General features: G+C 43.9%; 1 protein-coding gene across 1 annotated transcript; it reads left to right on the forward strand.

Annotated features, from left to right (window-relative positions):
• Nucleotides 1-22812: 22812 nt before the first annotated feature.
• LOC147959575 (uncharacterized) lies at nucleotides 22813-23544 on the forward strand. Its single transcript, XM_087536346.1, has one exon. The coding sequence runs from the start codon at nucleotides 22813-22815 to the stop codon at nucleotides 23542-23544; it is 732 nt and encodes a 243-aa protein (XP_087392472.1).
• The last annotated feature ends 443 nt before the right edge of the window (nucleotides 23545-23987 follow it).

Consider the following 23987-nt stretch of genomic DNA (forward strand, 5'->3'; position numbering starts at 1 on the left):
ATATCATGTGCTTAATATGAATGTCAATTAGATTAATAAATGGATTATTAATAATAGGGCAATTAGCCTGCTAATGGCCAATTAGCCTGCTAATTGAGTTTTTCTATTGCAAACGGTTATTGAGAAAACACCATGGGCGATGACCTCAGGCAACGCAGACAGTTTCTAGGAATAAGTCGTGTTGGATCAATGAACAATCACACAGAAAATTCTCTTGGAAACTGTTTGCGTTAGGCCACCTTGCGCAAACGTTTACCACATAAAAACTGTGTGTGATGGACAACCTTTGCCACACAGTTTCTTCTACGCAATGTGTGTGATGCATTCAATAATGCAAACGATAAAATTGTTAATATCGTGTGCAATGGCAACGCTATCACAAATGATTTAACGGGGATAATTGTGTGTGATGTACCTGCGAACAGAAACGTTTTCCTTGGAGCGACTGTGTGGGATGTATATACGAACGGAAACGTTCAGCGGGGACTGACTGTGTGGGATGTACTTACGATCGGAAATGACTTCTCCTGTATAATTGTATTTTTTAGCACTACTGTATGTATAACCATATTTGAGCGCTTGCCGGTCGCACACGACCTCATTTTGCCGAGCATGTGTGCCAGGAGGGTATATCCCCGACGGTTTCTGGGTCGTGTGGGAAAGACCCCCCTATCGCAGTCACTCACTAGGTGACGGTTCAGAACGCCATCACGGAAAGGGGTTAAAAACCGTTTGTATAGCACCTCGCTGTACCAGTGTGAATCCCCAGCAAACGGGGCACACATCCGCCAGAAGGGCTGGCCTTGCAGAACACTCCACCAACCAGGCATTAAATGCCTGGTCATCCACTCTGTATAGCCCGACGTAGGGGTATGAGTAGGGCCATCATCACGACGACCTGGGGGCCTGACGATAAGACCGAACACTAGCGCAGTCTAAAGAAGGAGAAGGGCGGCGCAGCGTGTCACATTAATGGAAATACCGGAGCACCTGACAGACTCCAGTGTCAGCTCATCCACTGCAACGTGACAAAGGCAAGTGGGATGCCTTGACCGATTATTATTTGTATAACAACACACATATTTTTACATACCAAATGTGGTACCCCCAAGGCCTATATAAGGGGAGGGCCAAGGTCGAAAGGAGGGGAAGGATGCAATCACCCACAACACTACCAACAAGTACTAGCAAGTAGAAGGCAAGGAAAAAAGTGGAAGAGTAGAGTTAGGAGTGTTCGAGCACTCTAGCTAGTACCCTGATCGCTACTGGTCACACCCCGACCACCATCTTTGTAGCACCAAAGCACTTGTATTCCTTAGTTTATATCTGTACTAATAGGACATAGGGTTTTACACTAACATGGCAGCCCAAACCTGTATAAAAACCCCCCTGTTTCGTTGCTTTCTTGTGTGCCTTTTCTTGTGGATTGACAAGGCGTTTAGACTTTGGCGAAACTCAGAGATACAAGGTATGCTTGACCCCTGGTATCCTGAGTACACACTCCAACAACCGTTATCTCATATTGTCTTCGTTCCTCATAGATGTCTCCACTTTTCACGTTAGAGGTCGCATATTTCCAAAACAATATGTGTTACCTATGTAGGTCTTGAGATCATGTTGACCGGGCCCTTAAATTGGAAAACACACATAGATTTCACCACAGAATAAAAACTTACTAGATAGATCACAAGACTACAAACACGAATGTGACATATATAATAGACACAAAGAATCTTACCACTCACCTACATCTCCCATGCATAGCGGGAATAACTCACACACTGAAAGAGAATAACCAATCATCTCAGAGAATAAACCCATGAAAACCATATCAATAATACCGTGAAGATCCATAATGATGGTGTCCTAGAATAGGGGGTGCCACCCTAGCTGGCCCATGGTCCTGCGGCCGAGCTTATGGGCCCTCATTCTCATAAGGAAGGACTCCGGAAGCCTCGCATCTCAACGTGATCGAGAGAGCCTTTGCCGAAGACTTGACGTGTACTCCAAGGACATCTTCGATAGCCGCCATATGCATCCCTAGATCTACAACTGACTATGTAACCCTAGGTACCCCTTTGGCGTGTATATAAGCCAAGAGGTTTAGCCTGTAGAAGCAACGGATCATAATCTCATTCAGCTAGCCTTAGGGTTAGAATGCAACTTAAGATCTCGAGGTAGATCAAGCTTGTACTCGATACACAACCATCAATACAATCAAAGCATGATGTCGGGTATTACCTCCTCAAGAGGGCCTAAACCTGGGTAAACAACGTGTCCCTTGTCTCCTGTTACCATCGATCCGAGATCCATAGCTTGGGACCCCCTACCCCGAGGTGTGCTGGTTTTGCCACCAACATTGGTGCTTTCATTGAGAGTTCTGCTGTGGGATCAAAGAAAGATCCATGGGATCGTCGGTCACCAATGATATCTACTACACAACTTTATTCTTCTAGACTCGTGTTGGGCCTCCAAGCGCAGAGTTTTGTAGGAAAGTAGAAATTTTCCCTAAAGTGGATGACCTAAGGTTTATCAATCCATGGGAGGCGTAGGATGAAGATGGTCTCTCTCAAACAACCCTGCAACCAAATAACAAAGCGTTTTTGTGTCCCCAACACACCAAATACAATGGTAAGTTGTATATGTGCACTAGTTTGGCGAAGAGATGGTGATACAAGTCTAGTAATGATATTAGATATTGATTTTTGTAATAGGAACAATAAAAAACAACAAGGAACACTACAAAAAAATACACTTCCGTGATGATACGTGTTTGTCACAGTAGGTCATGTTTTCTATCATGCATGTACATCCATGACGATTTTATGACAGAATCAAGATAGTCATACCTGTCCTGTCGTAGAAGTGTTCCATGACATTACCAAAATTATCATCACGGAAGTGTCCACTTCCATGACGATAAATTGCGCGTCATAGAAGTGCTTTCGTCAAGGGTGACCGACATGTGGCATCCACCATAACGGGTCGCCGTTAAGCTATCGGGTTCCGGTTTGGATCCAATAACCCGTTAACAGCCAGGACCAATGGGGATTTTCCACGTGTAAAATTATCATTGACTGGAGGAAACACGTGTCGGCTCACCGTTGGGACAAATGTCGTCCACTCATTAGACAGAATGCGCCAATGATACGTCGACACATGGCACGGCCCAACAGAGGCCCATTCTTGTGAAAAGGCCGGCCCGTTTGACTTGGTCAAAAGATAGCAGGCCGGCCCACTAAAAGCCTGTTCATGGCCTGTTCGCACATAGCCCATTTACAGCCCGCTAACCCAGGGCCCGTTACTGCCTATCAGAATTAGGCCCAGTAGCGTCATCTGGGCCGTCCAATATGATTCCAGCCCATTGTAACTTTCAGCCCATCTCTGGCCCAAGACGTCTTTCAGCCCATATAAGGCACTTTGTAACTCTTGGCCCATTGACGGCCCGTGGTGAAACTGGCTCCTAATGAATAGTACATCGCTTTATACCCATTAACGGCCCATTATTCCAATGGGCCCTTTCAAGCCCATGTTATCTTTCGGCCTTCTCAGGGCCCATTTATTCTTGGGCTCATTTCCAGCATTCGGTTACTTACGACCTGTTACTGGCCTTTTCTTACAGTGAGCCAGATTCAACCTGTGGTTACAGTCGGCCCGTGTGTGGCCCGTTAATCCGTTAGGCCGTTTTCATAGCGTCATCAAATACGGCCGATACGTCTCCATCATATCTATAATTTTTGATTGTTCCATGCCAATATTCTACAACTTTCATATACTTTTGGCAACTTTTTATATTATTTTTGGGACTAACATATTGATCCAGTGCCTAGTGTCAGTTCCTGTTTGTTGCATGTTTTATGTTTTGCAGAATATCCATATCAAACGGAGTCCAAACGGGATAAAAACGGATGGAGCTTATTTTTGGAATATTTGGAAAATCTGGGAGAAAGATCAACGCGAAACGGTATCCGAGGTGGGCATGAGGTAGGGGGGCGCGCCCCACCCCCTAGGCACGCCCCACCCCCTCGTGGTCCTCCCGTAAGGCGGTTGATGCCCTTCTTCGGCTGCAAGAAAGCTAATTTTTGGTAAAAAATCACGGTGAAGGTTTCGGTCCAATCGGAGTTACGGATCTCCATATATATACGAAACGGTGAAAGGGCGGCAGAACAGAACGCAGAAACAGAGAGAGACAGATCCAATCTTGGAGGGGCTCTCGCCCCTCCCATGCCATGGAGGCCAAGGACCAGAGGGGAAACCCTTCTCCCATCTAGGGAGAAGGTCAAGGAAGAAGAAGACGAAGGGCCCCCCTCTCCCCTTCTCTTCCGGTGGCGCCAGAACGCTGCCGTGGCCATCATCATCATCATCGCGATCTACACCAACACCTCCGCCATCTTCACCAACATCTCCATCACCTTCCCCCTCTATCTACAGCGGTCCACTCTCCCGCAACCCGTTGTACCCTCTACTTGAACATGGTGCTTTATGCTTCATATTATTATCCAATGATGTGTTGCCATCCTATGATGTCTGAGTAGATTTTCGTTGTCCTATCGGTGGTTGATGAATTGCTATGATTGATTTAATTTGCTTGTGGTTATGTTGCTGTCCTTTGGTTCCCATCATATGAGCGCACGCGTGGATCACACCATAGGGTTAATTGTATGTTGATAGGACTATGTATTGGAGGGCAAGAGTGACAGAAGCTTCAACCTAGCATAGAAATTGATGCATACGGGATTGAAGGGGGACCAATATATCTTGATGCTATGGTTGGGTTTTACCTTAATGAACGTTAGTAGTTGCGGATGCTTGCTAATAGTTCCAATCATAAGTGCATAGAATTCCAAGTCAGGGATGACATGCTAGCAGTGGCCTCTCCCACATAAAACTTGCTATCGGTCTAGTAAAGTAGTCAATTGCTTAAGGGACAATTTCGCAACTCCTACCACCACTTTTCCACACTCGCTATATTTACTTTATTGCTTCTTTACTTACATCAGCCCCTAGCTTTTATTTACGTGCTCTTTATTTTCTTGCAAACCTATCCAAAAACACATACAAAGTACTTATAGTTTCATACTTGTTCTAGGTAAAGCGAACGTCAAGCGTGCGTAGAGTTGTATCGGTGGTAGATAGAACGTGAGGGGATATTTGTTCTACCTTTAGCTCCTCGTTGGGTTCGACACTCTTACTTATCGAAAACTGTTGCGATCCCCTATACTTGTGGGTTATCAAGACCTTTTTCTGGCGCCGTTGCAGGGGAGCAATAGCGTGGGGTGAATATTCTCGTGTGTGCTTGTTTGCTTTATCACTAAGTAATTTTTATTTGTTGTTATTAGTTGTTCTCTATCTTTAGTTAAGGATATGGAACACGAAATACAAAAAAAATTAGGTGTACTTGCTACTCATGGAGATGAGGAACCTCCTAAAACCATCAATGCTCATTATGTGAAGAAATTATGTACTACTTTGATAACCCTGAGAAAACCCCATTAAATTTGGTAATGGGAGTAACATTGGATCAACGTGAATACTTTAGGGATTATCGCTTGACACAAAAAGGGAAACTATTATGGGATCAAATTTATATATTGAAGTGGTATGCTCGGCAAGTATGCTTGAGTTATGATTATACTTGTTGCTCTAGGATGAAGGCTCCACACCTTCCCTTTTCATGCAAATTTAATGATAATGAAACCTTAGCTTCTTATGCTAATGGTATATATGATTACTCTTATGTGGAATAAATAGAAGAATTTGTTGCTTTTAAGGGTGCTTATGAAATTGAATCTTTGTTTGAAAAGCATGAAGCTTTTGATGATGATGTTTATAGGCCTGAAAATTTAGCTATCTTAAAATATTGCTATGATAATTATGAATATAATTCCTATATTAATGCGTTTATTGAGAAAGTCTTCGCTGTCCAAGAAGAGACTAATGTTTTGCAGGAATCTATGGAAGAAGAAATTGACGAAACTGTGAGCTCATTGGATGAAAAAGATGAGGAGGAGAGCTAAGAACAAAAGGAGGAAGAGCGGATTGATCACCCGTGCCCACCTTCTAATGAGAGTAACTCTTCAACTCATACATTGTTTAATTCCCCTTCATGCTTACCGAAGGATGAATGCTATGATAATTGCTATGGTCCCGTTGAATCTTTTGAAATATCCCTTTTTGATGATGCTTGCTATGCTTGTGGCCAAGATGCCAATATGAATTATGCTTATGGAGATGAACTTGCTATAGTTCCTTATGTTAAACATGAAATTGTTTCTATTGCACCCATGCATGATAGCCCTATTATCTTTTTGAATTCTCCTGACTACACTATATCGGAGAAGTTTGCACTTATTAAGGATTACATTGATGGGTTGCATTTTACTATTACAAATGATGATTTTGATAGATATAATATGCATGTGCTTGCTGCTCCTACTTGCAACTATTATGAGAGAGGAACTATATCTCCACCTCTCTATGTTTCCCACATGATAAAATTGCAAGAAACTGTTTATACTATGCATTGGCCTTTACTTTGTGTGCATGAATTGTTCTTTTATGACATGCCGATGCATAGGAAGAGAGTTAGACTTCGTTGTTGCATGATATATGTTACTTTGTGCTCACTACTAAATTATAAATCATTGTTAATTAAAATTGGCTTTGATATACCTTGGGATCCGGGTGGATTCACCACTTGAGCACTATATGCCTAGCTTAATGGCTTTAAAGAAAGCGCTGCCAGGGAGACAACCCGGAAGTTTTAGAGAGTCATTTATTTCTGTTGAGTGCTTTTATATAGTTTAAAAACAACAAAAATAAAGAGGGGAACCCAAAACTTTTCAAAAAGGAAAGTGAAAGTGAGAGAGACAATCATTGTTGAAGTGGGAGAGCTCCTTGAACTTTGTTCATGCTCACGGCAAATTTGTGAATCTTGATTACATAAACTTTTCAATAAAAATAATTATCCCCTTGTAAAATTCCATTGTATTATAAAAATAATGTGCCAAGGTTTGCCTTCAGGATGTTTACATTTGCTTGCTGGTTTGTACGGTGCAGGACAGAAACTTTGGCTATAGTGCGCGATTTTACATTTCTAGCTAGAACATCAAATGGTTCTGATTATTTTTGCAATGTCTTTATATACAAATTGTTTATTTTTCCTAATTGTTGCAGAATTTTTCAAGTATCATAAGTATGGTGAATGTTCACATTATTATAGACTGTTCTGTTTTAGACAGATTCTGTTTTTGATGCATAGTTTGCTTGTTTTGATGAAACTATCGATTTATATCAGTGGATTAAGCCATGGAAAAGTTATATTACAGTAGACACAATGCAAAAACAAAATATGAATTGGTTTGCAACAATACTTAGAGTAGTGATTTTCTTTATTATACTAACGGATCTTACCGAGTCTTCTGTTGAAGTTTTGTGTGGATGAAGTGTTCGATGATCGAGAAGGTCTCGATGTGAGAAGAAGGAAGAGAGGCAAGAGCTCAATCTTGGGGATGCCCAAGGCACCCCAAGTAAATATTCAAGGAGACTCAAGAGTCTAAGCTTGGGGATGCCCCGGAAGGCATCCCCTCTTTCTTCAACAAGTATCGGTATGTTTTCGGATTCGTTTCGTTCATGCGATATGTGCAATCTTGGAGCGTAGTTTGCATTTAGTTTTCATTTTTCTTTTATGCACCATGCATTCTTGGAGCGTATTTTCGGATTCGTTTCTTCAACAAGTTGATTTATAGAATGCTCTATGTACTTCACTTATATCTTTTGAGTACGGCTTTATAGAATGCTTCATGTGCTTCACTTATATCATTTGAAGTTTGGATTGCCTGTTTCTCTTCACTTAGACAAACGCCATTTGTAGAATGCTCTTTTGCTTCACTTAGATTTGTCAGAGCATGGGCATATATTTTGTATAAATAATTAAACTCTCTTGCTTCACTTATATCTATTTAGAGAGATGACAGGAATTGGTCATTCACATGGTTAGTCATAAAATCCTACATAAAACTTGTAGATCAGTGAATATGATATGTTTGATTCCTTGCAATAGTTTTGTGATATAAAGATGGTGATATTAGAGTCATGCTAGTGGGTAGTTGTGGATTAGTAGAAATACTTGTGTTGAGGTTTGTGATTCCCGTAGCATGCACGTATGGTGAACCGTTATGTAACGAAGTCGGAGCATGAGGTATTTATTGATTGTCTTCCTTATGAGTGGCGGTCGGGGACGAGCGATGGTCTTTTCCTGCCAATCTACCCCCCAGGGGCATGCGTAGTAGTACTTTGCTTCGAGGGCTAATAAAATTTTGCGATAAGTATGTGAGTTCTTTATGACTAATGTTGAGCCCATGGATTATACGCACTCTCACCCTTCCATCATTGCTAGCCTCTCTAGTATCGCGCAACTTTCGCCGGTACCATAAACCCACCATATACTTTCTCCTCAAAACAGCCACCATACCTACCTATCATGGCATTTCCATAGCCATTCCGAGATATATTGCCATGCAACTTCCATCATCATAATATACATGACTTGAGCATTCATTGGCATATTGCTTTGCATGATCGTAAGATAGCTAGCATGATATTTCCATGGCTTGTCCGTTTTTTGATGTCATTGCTACGCTAGATCATTGCACATCCCGGTACACTGCCGGAGGCATTCATATAGAGTCATATCTTTGTTCTAGTACCGAGTTGTAATATCGAGTTGTAAGTAAATAAAAATGTGATGATCATCATTATTAGAGCATTCCCCCCAAAAAAAGAGAGGCCAAAGAAGCCTAAATAAAAAAGGGGGCCAAAGAAGCCCACACAAAAAAAAGGGGGGCAATGTTACTATCCTTTTACCATACTTGTGCTTCAAAGTAGCACCATGTTCTTCATATAGAGAGTCTCTTGAGTTATCACTTCCATATACTAGTGGGAATTTTCATTATAGAACTTGGCTTGTATATTCCAACGATGGGCTTCCTCAAATGCCCTAGGTCTTCATGAGCAAGCAAGTTGGATGCACACCCACTTAGTTTCACTTTGAGCTTTCATATACTTATAGCTCTAGTGCATCTGTTGCATGGCAATCCCTACTCACTCACATTGATATCTATTGATGGGCATCTCCATAGCCCGTTGATACGCCTAGTTGATGTGAGACTATCTTCTCCTTTTTTGTCTTCTCCACAGCCACCATTCTATTCCACCTATAGTGCTATATCCATGGCTCACGCTCATGTATTGCGTGAGGGTTGAAAATGCTGAAGCGCGTTAAAAAGTATGAACCAATTGCTCGGCTTGTCATCGGGGTTGTGCATGATGTGAATATTTTGTGTGGTGAAGATGGAGCATAGCCAGACTATATGATTTTGTAGGGATAACTTTCTTTGTCCTTGTTATTTTGAAAAGACATGATTGCTTTATTAGTGGGCTTGAAGTATTATTGTTTTTATGTCAAATGATAGACTATTGCTTTGAATCACTCGTGTCTTAATATTCATGCCATGATTAGATATGTGATCAAGATTATCCTAGGTAGCATTCCACATCAAAAATTATCTTTTTTACCATTTACCTACTCGAGGACGAGCAGGAATTAAGCTCGGGGATTGATGCGGAGCATCCTACGGACATCACCATGTCAAGAGTCTATTTGGCAAGTGACACGTGCGACATCTACTTCACATACACAAAGGTGAATCATCTCCTTTACACGTGTTCACTTGAACCTCTTAAGGATGGTATACTACTTGACACTCCTCCCGTGTGCATGCATAGGTATTGTTGGAGCTTCACGGATGTCGAGGAGGAGTGCAAGCGCCAAGGAACGACTACACCGTCTGCGAGGGAGGATGGAAGAGGAGATGAAAGAAAGGAGAAGAAGAAGACGGAGAGGCTGCAGGAGCCAGGCCGGACATCCGAACCGCCGTCCGGATCATCCGGGTTCAGCCGGATCATCCGGGTCCCCCTCCGGATCATCCGGGTAATTGCGTCCGAAGACACCCGAAGCTTGCATAATCTCCACTGCGCAGACGGATCATCCGGACGAGGTCCCGGATCATCCGGACGATGCCCGGATCATCTGGACCCCATCCGGATCATCCGGCCTTGCCTGCGTGCATGCTTCCGGGCCGAGGCCCATGTACCTATTTCACCCCCTCACTTACCTCTTCGCCCACTAGACTATAAATAGACCTCCTCCACCTCCTTTCTAGGGTTAGCGTTGGTTTAGCTCATTTGAGAGATAGAGCTACGCTCATCCATATCGGATCTACTCCACGAGAGAGACCGCGGCCTCTACGGAGAAGATCCCTTTGGATTCAAGCCCCCTTTCTAAGGGAAGATCCCCCCGTGGATTCAAGACCTCCTCACGGAGAAGACCGGCTACCTTTGTATCGTCCGTTGTTGACTTTGGATCTTGTATCCAACCTTTGTGTTCATCGATCTAGCGTGTGATCTATTCTTGTTGGTTGAGTGATTTCTCTTGTGTTCCCCTCGTGTTTCCCTCGTGTTTCCCCTTGTTTCCCTCCTCGTGTTCTTCGCGTTCTTCATGGGATCCACTCCTTTCATGAAAGACCGGCCCCTAGGGTTCGTACCCTACATCATCTTGGTATCATGAGCAAGTTTGATCACGAATTTGGAGCCCCCACCCCTCTTTTTCTAGCCTTCTTTTGCTTGATGCCGTCCTAAATTCGAAAATCCCCACCAAAAATAGCCCCAATTTTTTTTGTGATTTGTTGATTTTGATGATGTTTTGTTGATTTTGATCCATGGATTTGCTTGGTTTCGAGTGGATCTAGCATCTACCCAAGTTTCCCCACCTTCCATCCACGAAATCTCATCAATTTTGACCCTAAAATCATCCATTTTCCGCCCAAAAATTCGTCCCCGAGAGAAAATCCCGAGCAGTTTGACCTACCCGGATCATCCGGAAGTGCTCCCGGATCATCCGGATCCACCAGGATCAGCTGGACCATCTCCCGGATGTCCGGACGCCCCACACGATAGAAATCCGGTTGACGAACCTGGATCATCCGGACCTACTCCCGGATGTCCGGGTAACCCTGACACTGACTCGGCTGAAATTTTGTTTTGGCCATAACTTTCACATCCGGAGTCCGATTTTCTCGTTCTTTAGCTCGTTGAGTAGCTATTGACATCCACCATCCATATACATAGGTTTCAACACCATTTGACTCCATCAAATTTTTGGAACTTTGGCATCTTTGCCTAGGGCTTCCACCACATCATCCGCTACACCACCATGGCCTTCCGCAACCTAACTAATCTTGTTCCCCATCGCATTAGTGGTTGCTTGAGGAGTGATTTGAGTCTCCTAAGGTGTCTAGGCTACTTAGGGACGGTCTCTTCTTCATCAACCACCACCACTACTTCCACATAGGCTTGACCACTATACACTCCCACCACCCAACTTAACCCAATTTTGTTTGTGTTATGAGTTGTGTCTCCTAAGGTGTTTCGGCTACTTAGGGACCATGCTTCCAACTCTGAAACCGTGTATAGTCCACCACCATAACCTCCACTTCCGCATTGCCTAGTGCAACACCACCGCATTCCGCTACCACCATTTGACTTTTGTCCTTGAGATTTTGAGTTGTGGTTTTTCCGTTTCCTAAGGTGTTTCGGCTACTTAGGGACGAGTCTCCATCATCTTGGTATCTCCATCAAGATCACCACCACTCATCATCACTGCGGACGGTAACCTCCATATCATCTTGGTATCATGGTACCCCTCCATTGTATATTCCCTTGTAATTGCATTGTTAACCCCTAGCCCATTTTGCGTTACTTGCCTATCGAGACTAGCCATTTGAGTATTGCCGGCAACGTTACTTGTGCACATTAGTGATCCACCCTTCCATTACATACATACCATATCATTTTGGTATCATATCATCCCTTGTGCCACAAGATTGTTTCCGTATATACCCAATTGCTATCTTGGTTTTTGCATTTCACATTGTGGCATTAAAAAAAGAATAAAGCTTGTAAGCAAGTGCCATAGCATCATCCCACATTGCACATAAGATTGTCATATCCGATCATCTTGGATCATACCACCAGAACATCATACATATATAGCATACTTGGGATAGAAAGTCGATACATTTTGCATCTTATAGGTTGTGCACAAGTTTCGTATCCGCCTATAGAGCAATCGTGCTAGCGTCTCTCTTGAATTGTGCAACATGAACGTTTTCTGTGGATTCCACATTTTGTGCTCATCCTTGGTTGCACGACCCCATTTATCTATCCATGTGTGTGTTTTCGTGTGCCACACATTGCTATTGGTCTACTTGTTACACTTGCGAATTTGTGAATCTTTTTCAACATTATTGACTCTTGCTAACATTTTACATCAAATATTTGTGCCACTATCCTCACCGAGCTCCACCATAAGCCTTATTTGTGTAGGTGTGAGAAACTGACAATAACTGGTACCAATTGTGCTATTTCCTTGTCCACATTGGAGTGATCATTGATCCACTTTCAACTTCGGTCAAGGTACATTTGGTATTCGTTCTTCTCTTTCTCCCACTCATATTTGCTCGAGTCTTGTGATGGATAGGGAAGGCATTTCATATTCGGTCTACAACAACGACGACGAGTTCGATGCCACGAACAACTCCACCGACGCCAAGATGCAAGATCAAATGGAGGAGATCAAGGCCCTCATCAAGTCCTACAAGCGGTCTTCCTCATCTTCGAGAAGACGCTTAAGAGCACATGCCTCCGAGCTACCATCTCCGGCAAGGTCACATCGGCATCGACACCATCACCACCACGAACGTGAAGGTCTAGAGCTCAACACCAACAACCGCTCAACAACTTCACCATCTCCCTTGGAATGTTCACCAAGCGACTTCAAGGCATCTTCGCCTATGGACATACGGCATCTTCGCCCACAAGCACTTCAAGAGATGCTCCCTAAGCTCAAGTCCACGACTTCCACAAGCTACTACGACCTTGACATAGACCATGAGATTCCTTTCTATGGGACTCTAGAACCCGAGGAGTATCTCGAGTGGGAGCGTTTCATGGACGACTACCTCAAGCTACATCAAGTTCCTCCCGAAGATCAAGTGAAGTGCGCCACAAGAAACTTCCACGACTACGCGTCGACATGGTGGCTTCACACACCTTCGGAGACCTACGACATGAGTTGGCCAAAGACGAAGAGAGCTATGCGGCGAGAGTCCGTGCCTCCAACCTACATGGAACAACTTCTATGCCAATTGGAGGACACCACCCAAGGATCCAAGTCCATCGACAAGTACTTCAAGGAGATGAAGAAAGCCTTGCGACGAGCCGGCATGGACGACCCCATTTCAATGAAGTTCCACTTCATGATGGGATTGCACAACGACATCTCCAAGACGATCTTCCTCAAGAACTACAAGTCCCTCGACGACAACTACATTGGTGCTCTCAAGGCGGAACAAGAACTCATGAAGGCCAAAGCTTCTCCACCCCAAGCTCACTTCGCGACGACCAAGCTCCATGAGAACGAGCATGAGGCTAGTACCACCATGATGTCCAAGCCCGACGAGCTCCAAGACGATGCTCCCAAGTTCGACTTCACCGCCATCCCTCTTTGTGGCATTGACGATGCCGAGTCTACTTCGACTCTTTTTCAAGATGGTGCGGTGACGACTACGACTACGGACACCATCAAGGACCAAGCTTTGGAGGCGAGCGACATGGCGACGAGCAAGGATGATGCTTCCATCTTAGGAGGCGAGAGCGATGATGTGCCATCTTCGGCCTTCATCCACGGCGACAACAACGAGATGGTTGAGCATGGGATTTTCCCATCGACCACGGCAACGTATGATGACTTGAGTGACTTGTGCCACCATATTGAGAGTGAGGGTGACTTCACCACTAGCCCCATATATGTGTTGCCACAATTCACATGTGAGGAAAGCCACAACCCCCACCACTTGAGTGAGATGAGTGACTCCACCATATGTGAGTTTGAGTGCACCTATTTTGAGGGAGTGAGTGAACCACCACATAGAGAGAGTGAGATAGTTGATAGGTCATGTGAGGCCACTTTTAACACTAACAACTTGACCTCTACCTCTATTGTGTCTTCTCATTTGGTGCTAGGTCCCTTATATGATGACGCGCTGATTCTCGACGACTTCGTCCTACCTTTGGACAAGACGATGGCCATGGTGGAATATGATGCACCCCCACATGGTTCCATCATAATGATGATCTTGACCACCATTCGGTCTTACCCATCTCACCTACACCACGTGAGTGGAATGACAAAGGTAACATAGGTGAAGGTGATGCTCTTGTCCCACTAGTGGACTATCATGACATTGATTTCTTGCATGATGTTGATCAACCTATTTCCATGCTTCATGCTAGTGTGACTTCCCCATGCGATGATTTACCCATTTATGATGAGTATGATGATTGCCATGTGGAGTCTATTAGTGGTGATGCCATGTTACATAGGATTTCTTGTGCTAATTCTCTCGGTCACATCATGTTTGCCAATCCGCTTGACTTGTCATATGCTATGCATGAGATTGACCACATGTCATATTTCCAATCTCTTCATAGTGACTATGCATATGCCATTAAGATTAACCCAATTTGCACTTATGGCATAGATGACAAGCCTATGGTTATTGGCATTTGTTTCTCTTGTGATGATATTGACATGCTACCTTTGCATCATTTATCTCATATGCCATGCCATAACCATCTTGCTTCGGATATGCATTGTTTTGGGTGTTGCCCATTTTCTCCATATGATGTTTCAAATATTGCACATGAGGAGACCCCCATAGTTTCCTCATATATTTTAGGAGATTGTGATCACTCCCACCCATTGCATGATCCCAATACTTGTGTGCACCATATGCTCCCCATGAATAACAATGATATTGTTGTGCCTTATACTTGTATGCTCAATTTGCATCCCCATCGTGTTTACACAATAACTATTTTTACATGATGGATGACATGTTCTTATACCATGCATCAAATTTCTTTGAGCGATGCTTATCTTGTGCTAACTCTCACGTGCACATACACATCATGATGGATGATGTGTACATTTACCACACACACAATTTCTTTCGCTTGTGTATTTGTTGTGTAGGTACCCATGCTTACTTGTCAACCTCACAATACCATGAGTTAACAAAATGAGATCTAGAGAGAACCGATGCCTTGGGATACCATGGATTTCCTTCCCACCGCTCTCTTCACGCGAAGTCTTCGCACATTTCTTCTACATAGCTCTCACATGGTTATGGGTTGTTGTCCATTACATATTATATGCCCATCTTTCCATGTTCACTTTGCATGATATGCTCATTACTATGCCTTTGCCATGCATTTGTGACCCATGCTTTGCATTACACATGATGATTGATTCTAGTACTTGTATGTGTATTTGCAAGCTTGGTGGAGATATCACTTGTTATTGCCATGTTTGCTTTGAGCCCCATGCCTATGATGATACTATGATCTTGCTTTGTGTTCGTGCTTGCGATATGTCATGTGCATTGTCTATGCCTATTATTTGCTCACATGACATGATTGCCATGAATTCTTCTAGTATGTTGCATCTTCACACTACTAGCTTGCATGACTTGATTACTATGATTGCTTGCCTTGTTGCATCACCCATGATTCATACTTGCTCATTACATGCGGTTGATGACAACCATTTACATGCTTTGCACATGATTGTTATTGCTTCTTGTCATATATCTCCATATGTTGCCTCTCTCATGCTAGATTTGCCATGGATTGAGTGCAACGATGAATTTCGCCTTGCTCATGAGTTTGCCCCCATAGCTCCTGTAAACGCTCTGGCCTTAGATCCGGATCAAGCGACGCCATCCAGGGACGGGAGGATCAACCCCACCGTGGAGGCCGCAGATTCCTCGGCGTCGGAGCCGCACACAGACTTAACCTCTCACGACATCTTTGTCATCAGAACTCCGGACTCGTCTCCGGTCGTAAGTTCCGAACCACGTGAGCCAGTGGACGCCGAGCTTGATCATTTATCGATCTTCGAATTCAGCGCCGCAGACATCTTCCAGCACTCGCCTTCGGGCGATGTGTTAAATTCCTTACAAAACCTGTCCTCGACGGAGGACTCACAACCGAACTATATCCGGCTCGAACCAGGGGTTGACGATGGAGAATTATGCTCCCCACCCACCACCCACTTCATAGCCATAGTCGAGGATTCGACTGATACACTTGATTACGACTCCGAGAATATCGATGACATGGACAATGATGCCGATGACAACGAAGACCCCGTTGATACAACTAATGAACAAGATGAACGAGAAGATGGGCAGGTTAGCCCTGCTAAACAGGCCACACACGAAGATTCGGAGGACGACAATTACCTTCCGCTCTCTGAGGATGAGGTGGGCCTCGGCACTGAGGATTTCATCGTGCCTGAGGAACCTCGTGAGCAGGAGCGCTTTAAGCGCCAACTAATAGCCACTGCAAGGAGCCTGAAAAAGAAGCAGCAGCAGCTTGAAGCTGACCAAGATCTGCTCAATGATAGATGGACCGAAGTCCTAGCCGCCGAAGAATACGGCCTTAGTGGACCAGCCAAAAGCTACCCGAAGCATAGATTGCTACCCCAGGGCGATGATAAGGCGCTGGAGCCCGTACCATCATCGCACAATGCGGCAGGTCGACCACAACTGGGCCCAGGTAAAGCGGCAACTCAAGTCGAACACCAGACCGCCCCACCTCACAGTAAAAGCAAGAACAAAACAATTCGAGGTTATACATACGACCGTCAACAAGACTTGGGTAGCAAAGCAGGACACTCAAGAGCGATCTACAGATCACAAGGACATACCTCAACACATGACAACGGCCACCTATTTGGACGTGACAAACCTAGCCACACTCGGGCTGAAAACCACAAATGGACTCTGTCAGAGATACGCCGCAGTGTGGCCCAACATAGAGGCGCCACACACCCTCTTTGCTTCACAAATGGAGTAATGGAGCATGAATTCCCAGACGGGTTCAAACCCATGAATATCGAATCATACGATGGAACAACGGATACCGCGGTATGGATCGAGGACTTCCTCCTCCATATCCACATGGCCCGTGGAGACGACCTTCATGCCATCAAATACCTACCACTAAAACTGAAACGACCAGCTCGGTACTGGTTAAACAGTCTACCGAAAAATTCTATCGGCAGCTGGGAGGATTTGGAGGACACATTTCGCAATAACTTCCAAGGAACATATGTCCGGCCACCGGACGCCGATGACTTAAGTAACATTGTCCAGCTGCCCGGAGAGTTAGCTAGGAAGCTCTGGACCAGGTTCCTAGTTAAAAAGAACCAAATCGTCGACTGTCCGGACACGGAGGCCCTTGCGGCCTTTAAACATAGAGTCCGGGATGAATGGCTTGCACGCCACCTCGGTCAAGAAGGACCTAGATCCATGACAGCCCTTACCGCTCTAATGACCCGTTTTTGCACGGGAGAAGACAGCTGGCTCGCTCGTAGAAGCAACTGCGCCAGCGACTCGGGCACTTCCGAAATCCGAGACGGCAATGGCAAGCCACGACGAAGCATACACAACAGTCGCAATGATAATGAAAGATCACGCGACACAAAGGTCAACACCGGATTTAGCAATCCCAAGCCCAGTCAACGGAAAAAGCCATTCAAGGCAAATAGAGACGGACCATCCAAACTAGATAGGATATTGGACCGGCCCTGCCCGATTCATGGCCACCCTAATAAACCAGCTAATCACACCAACAGAAGTTGTTGGGTCCTCAAGCAGGCCGGCAGGCTCAATGCCGGACACAATGGAAATGGACCACCAGGCAATAGGGACAACGGAGCGGCTCACCAGCTAAATGCCAGAGGGCGGAAGCAATTTCCCCTTGAAGATCGATCAAATCCGGAACAGAAATAGCAGTTCGGCTTCCGCTGCCCATCTCGTATACCCGTTAAAACTATACCGCGCATACACAATTACGCACTCAAGATACCATGGGCATTGACGGAAGCACAATACAGACAAGTCTGCAGGCACTCCGGTAACATTCTTTAACCGCTTTCCTATTTTCTTTTGTTTCATTATCTCTTAAAAGCAGGTGGCGCAAAGGGGAAACACCTACGACCGACCCCATAGGATTTTGGATCCGTACACTCACCTATGGGGCTACTCCCTTCAAGGATTCCCTTCGCTGAGGACAGGCGGCGCAGACGTGCGACAAGAGATCCAAAATAATTTTTTGTAGACTGCACTCTCTTTTCGAGCCTGTAACATGCCTTTTTCCTCTGCCTTCGACCCAGGGCATATCAAATTGTTGGGGTCGTGGCCTTTATGTATATCAAGTAACCATTGGCATATCACTCAGGTCCCAGTTCAAATTATTCGAATTAATCACTCGCGTCTTTTCGCAAAATGAATATGCCTCCTATGGTTGTTTCATAGATATACCCCGGCTTAATTTGCCAGGGGCTCGGTACGGGAACAAATGAGTTGCCAACAAAGTCCGAACATCTTTTATAGCGTACTTCGGCGTCGCGAGTTTGGCCTTATATGCATCAGCTCCGAATCATGTCTTGGGTCAATAGTTGGGTTGCCCGGCCCCTGTGCTTTCTATCCTACGTTCCGCTCTATCGGCTAGGGTAGTAAAGGGAGAACTACTGTGATTGTGCTACCGGTTCACCCGGTGACGCACCTCAATAGAGAAAGCCGAAAACTGACTGTCATGATGTGGCGAGAGTTGGTCAGCCACTCGATGACTTATCAGAATCTCTAGCAATTCCTCCGTGTCACACGAAGGACCCCTTTTCCGGTCAATTATGTAAACACATCATCTGAGTAAGCCGCATACATACTAGGGGCTATGTCGTAGACCCACCGTAAAACTCCTATGGCTAAGTGAAAGTGTTAACGCCCTATAGTCTGGTTGCCTGGTTCGCCGCATTGACACCTCCTTCACGGACCAAGAGGTTGGGTCAAGAGTGATCTGATGCTTTTTCGAACACCCATGTACTTCCTACAAGGGTGCTGAAGCCGACGACTAGAAAACTTTTAGATTATATTAAAACGGCTGCACAGGAGAAACACAAGCTTTCGAGTAAAATATACAAATAGATTTACTATAAAATTGTCTTGTACAATTCTCATACACTTCACTCGAACATTATGTCTTTCGAGCATTGACCCTCTATCAAACGGGCGGCTACAAGGACGTCTTCAAAATAATGCTCCGGTTCGTGGCGGTCCTTGCCCTTGGGTGGACTCTTCACTGCAACATCGATGGCCTTCATATTCCCCCAGAACGTCTTGACTCAGGCAAAAGCCATCCCTGCACCCTCGATGCACACCGATCGCTTCACAGCATCGATACGCGGCACTGCGTCAACAAGCCGCTGCACCAAGCTGAAGTAACTGTTCGGAACAGGCTCAGTTGGCCATAACCGGATTATGACGTTCTTCATGGTAGCACCGGATATCCTATGAAGCTCGGCCCACTGGGACATCTGCTCATTCAGCAATAGTGGGCACTTCGAGGCGCCGAATTGTGACCAGAAAAGCTTCTCCATTGTGTACCCGTATCGTGCCTGATAATATTGTGCCGCATCGGAAGAACTCTTCGGCAAGTCTAAAAACTCGTCCGAAGAACTCCACAATTGGTTAAGCTGAGCATAGTTCGAATCGCCGAACTTAGACTGTAGCAAAAATGGCTTACCAGCTGCAATATCCTCAGTTTGCCGGATCTCCTCACGGGCTGCTCTGGATTCAGACCGCGCTTCTCTCGCTTCTCGTAGGGCCTTGTCAATTTCAGCCATTTTGGCTTCATTCTCCTTCTCAAGGAGTTCACACCGGCTAGCAGCACTTTTTAGCTCGAGCGCCATCGTGGATATCTTCTCCTCGTCTTGACGCCGAGCAGCTCGTTCGGCTTTTAACTCAGCCGATGCCTTCTCGGCAGTCGCATTACTACACTGGGCTTGCTCCTTGGCCCAGGCTAGCTCCGCCCGAAGAGTTGTTCTTCATCCCCTCTCTATTTTGTCAATATATATAGGGCCGCGCTATTCGTCATCCTGGGTGAGGAATAGTTATTCTTCACCCCCTCTCTATTTTGATATCAATGCAACATATTTTTACGTTTCGTAAATTTTGTCTTATTTCATACATAAAAGAGGACGTAAGAAAATATGTACTCGCCGTAAAAAATATTTTATGTTACGTAAAATTACGAATGTGAGAACATAGTGTAAAACATACATAAAATGTGATTTTTCTGGTCTTATAACCTATATTTTTATTTTTTATACAAAATTTTACATATATAATCAATATGCATGTAACTATTTATATTGTAAACGTAATTTATTTAGAAAGAGATCATAAGATTACCTCGGGTGAAGAATAATTTATTCTGCACCTTGCTACACACACACACACATCTGGGCTATTCTGTTTTGCGTAACAGAATATTATTCTGTTACTCTACTTGAACTGATGCTTTCACGCGGTTGTACTGATGATTTTCGAGCAGTTGAACTGATTCATTCAGTTCTGTTTAACATATCGTCTTCTTTAGTTAAAAAAATTTACATTTTTTGTCGAAACGGGGCATGTAATATATCATTGGAAAGCTCTTGACAACTATATTTCAAGTATGTTGAATGTTTTTTGCAAAATCATTATGGTTTAAGAGCAGTTTTGAAAAAAACAGTTTTTTTCAAAACCGAAAACGCGAATCGTATTTTGGACTCAATTTTCAAACGGTTTGTCAGAATTTAGCAAATAAGATGGCGTTGGAAAGCTGGTGAAAATCCACATCTTCCGGTGAAATTCCAGGCAAATCTATTGTTTTTTATAATTCTATACGATTTAGAAGTAATTTTGTAAAACTGTGAAATTCCGGGCAAAACGTATTTTCATGTTTTTTGCAAATGGTTTATCGGATTGACGCAAATGATACGGTGTTGGAAAGCTATGGAAAATGCGCAACTTTTTTGTATTGAAATGTTTTTTCTAATTCCTCATGGTTTAAAAACAAATTCGAATACGGGCAAAATTGATTTTGAATGCGATTTTTTTAAGTTTGTCGAAATAAGGCAAAAAAATATAACGTTGGAAAGATATCGAAAATATGAAACTTAGTCATGTTGAATGTTTTCTCAAATTCGCAACCGTTGAAGAGTAATTTGGATTACGGTGAGACCCATCGTGCTGTTTTTCCGTGAGAAAAAACAGAGTACTTGTACTGATCTACATGTGCATTTGTACTGATGTATTCTTCGAAGAGTAATTTTGAAAGGTTCCAAAAAAAGAGTAATTGAACTGATGTCCGTATGGGGTTGTACTGAACGTGTTTTCACAGACTAAACTTTACTCTATTTTTTATAGAAAATTGTTTCATCAATTGTTCGCAAATGATAGTATGAACTAAGATATGTGCTGGTTTGTACTGAGCATTTGTTTCATCATTTGTTCGCAAATGATAGTATGAACGGAGCTCTGTTCATTTTTGTACTGAGCATTCTCGTCAGTGTCAGGATCTCCAAATTTATGTTGTTTTGTTCTGCGAACTTCCTCAAAATTTTACTGGTAAATCACCCCGGTTTTTTTCTTTTGCTAAATTTTTGTCCTGTGAACTTGTGACTTATGGAGTTTGTACTGATATGAATCGTTTTGCTTAACTGCTACAAACTTTTGTGTATTGAATCACTATGTAACTTAGAACCAAATTGTTTTTTACATATATTTGAATTTTTTTCTATATGTACATTGAGTTGGGGAAGAGTAGCAATAGTTATACATACTTTATGGATAGTAATACATGAGCTCTTGAAGAGGTGGATCAGCAGGTAGAGGGATGTAGGTTTGGTATGGTCTGCCTGGAGTAAAGAGTTAATGTTTCTGAAAGACTGTGTCTCGGTCATCCGTTTCTCAAACACCATTAGTGCGAGAAATCCAATGGAGGAGATCGGGTCTTGTGGGGAAAAGTGCGCAAACCTCTGCAGAGTGTACAATCTAATCATAGTTAGCCGTGTCCCCGGTTATGGACAATCTTGAGTATCTAGTACTTGGAGTATCCTAAGTATCTCACCACTCTTAATTAATATTGTTGGGTTGATAATTACTTAAATTGGGATTGAGTTGGAGGAACCTTCTCAATGATGTTTCAACTACCATGATAGTTAAATAAAATTTATTCCTTTGTTGTAGGGAAAAATTGGCTTTTTGCAAAAACTATAACCGTAGAGCTTTCCACCAGCCAAATATGCATGTAGTGATAGCATTATTCTGTTCTTGCTCTACTGTGTTATATTGCCAGCATATTCCATGTGCTGACCCGTTTTCGAGCTACAACATATTATGTTGCAGACTTTTCAGACGAGGAGTAAGGTTTGTTAGGTCATTGCCGTGCAGCTCAGCTATGTCGTTGGAGTTGATGGACTCACTTTATCTTCCAAGCCTTCCAATGTTATCGTATTAGATGGCCTTAAGACATATTTATTGTAACAAGTTCTCTTTTGAGACATTCGATGTAATAAGTGTGTGATTGCTAATCTGTTATAAATCCTTCGAGTACTTTGTGTGTGTCAGCATTACCGATCCAGGGATGACACTTAAGCACAGTGACTTGACCGTTTGAGGTCAGGTCACTACAAGATGGTATTAGAGCACACGCTGAGTGTAGGACACGACCATTAAGATAATCCCTAGATCACTCTTCTCTACTCATTTCTGACTCCTCTCCTATTTTCTACTCTTTAGGATGGCGGAATTGAAGAACAAGTTTGCACAACCGGATGAAGACACACCCTTTGGACGCCACTTGAAGGAAGTCACTAGGTACTTGAACATCGGAATACCAAGCTTCACCGGGACGTACAACGCCACCTTACCAGAAGAGGAGCGATGGATGATTCAAGTTCAAGTTCCAGGAAGGACGTTCTCGCCAACCACTAAGCCCATAGAATTTTCTTTTGAAGCACCCACCTGGAGTCTAGGCAAGAGCATGGCTGCCCACATTACCGTGGGACGCATTGGAGAAGTCTATAACAAGGATCTTAAGGACACTATCTATCAGATATGTGGGCGCCGAGATGAGCAATGGGAGATGATCAGCACCAAGAAGGATAGGTCCATTGCAGCTTTCATCCAAGAGTTAAACCAGCACATTCGATGCCAGGAGAATCAGATGTGTGTAGACATGATAGATTTGAAGAAGGCGAAGACAAGGATCATCGAGCTGGAAGAAGAACTCAAGTCTACACGCGATGGATATGAGGAGGAAATTGCAACACTATTGGAGAAGAATGACGACCTGATAAAGAAGATCGGAGTATTCATGGGAGATTCTGCGCCGGGAGGAGAGGACGACGATTCCACTTGCCCGGAGAACTACATCATCATCGACGACACCGACCCCGACCCCAGTGATGATGACTTTGAAGATGAAGCTGTAGTAGACATCATGGAGTCTTCCACCGATCAAAATTTCTAGATGACCACCAAATGATAGTAGTATTCCCCCATGTATATAGTAGCAGTACAACACTTTTACGATAGTTCTAGACCGTTTGTATGCCCTTGCTTGATTGATTGAGTGAAATGATTGTGTTTGTCTCATGTGCATATGGGTAGTGCTTTCTCACTAGACCCCTTATCTATTCTATATCTCTCCCCTCTAAACCCGCCAGATGCCTCTGAGACGTGACACCGGATTTGCCTTCCCGCCAGAGCTCACTCAGTTGATCCAACAGCAGAATGCCTTGATGCAATTGTTAGTCCAGAACCAAGGCAACAACAACAACCTGCCTCCAGTTGACAACTTAGCTCGCTTCCTGAGGTTGCAGCCGTCGGTATTTTCCAGTAGCACCGAGCCTATAGTTGCTGATGATTGGCTACGCCGTATTGGAAGGGAGTTGACCACCGCAGGTTGCACAG

This window comes from Triticum urartu, chromosome 7A (genome assembly GCF_056163025.1).
Source record: "Triticum urartu cultivar PI428250 chromosome 7A, HENAU_Tu73, whole genome shotgun sequence".
In the NCBI taxonomy this organism is placed as follows: domain Eukaryota; kingdom Viridiplantae; phylum Streptophyta; class Magnoliopsida; order Poales; family Poaceae; genus Triticum; species Triticum urartu.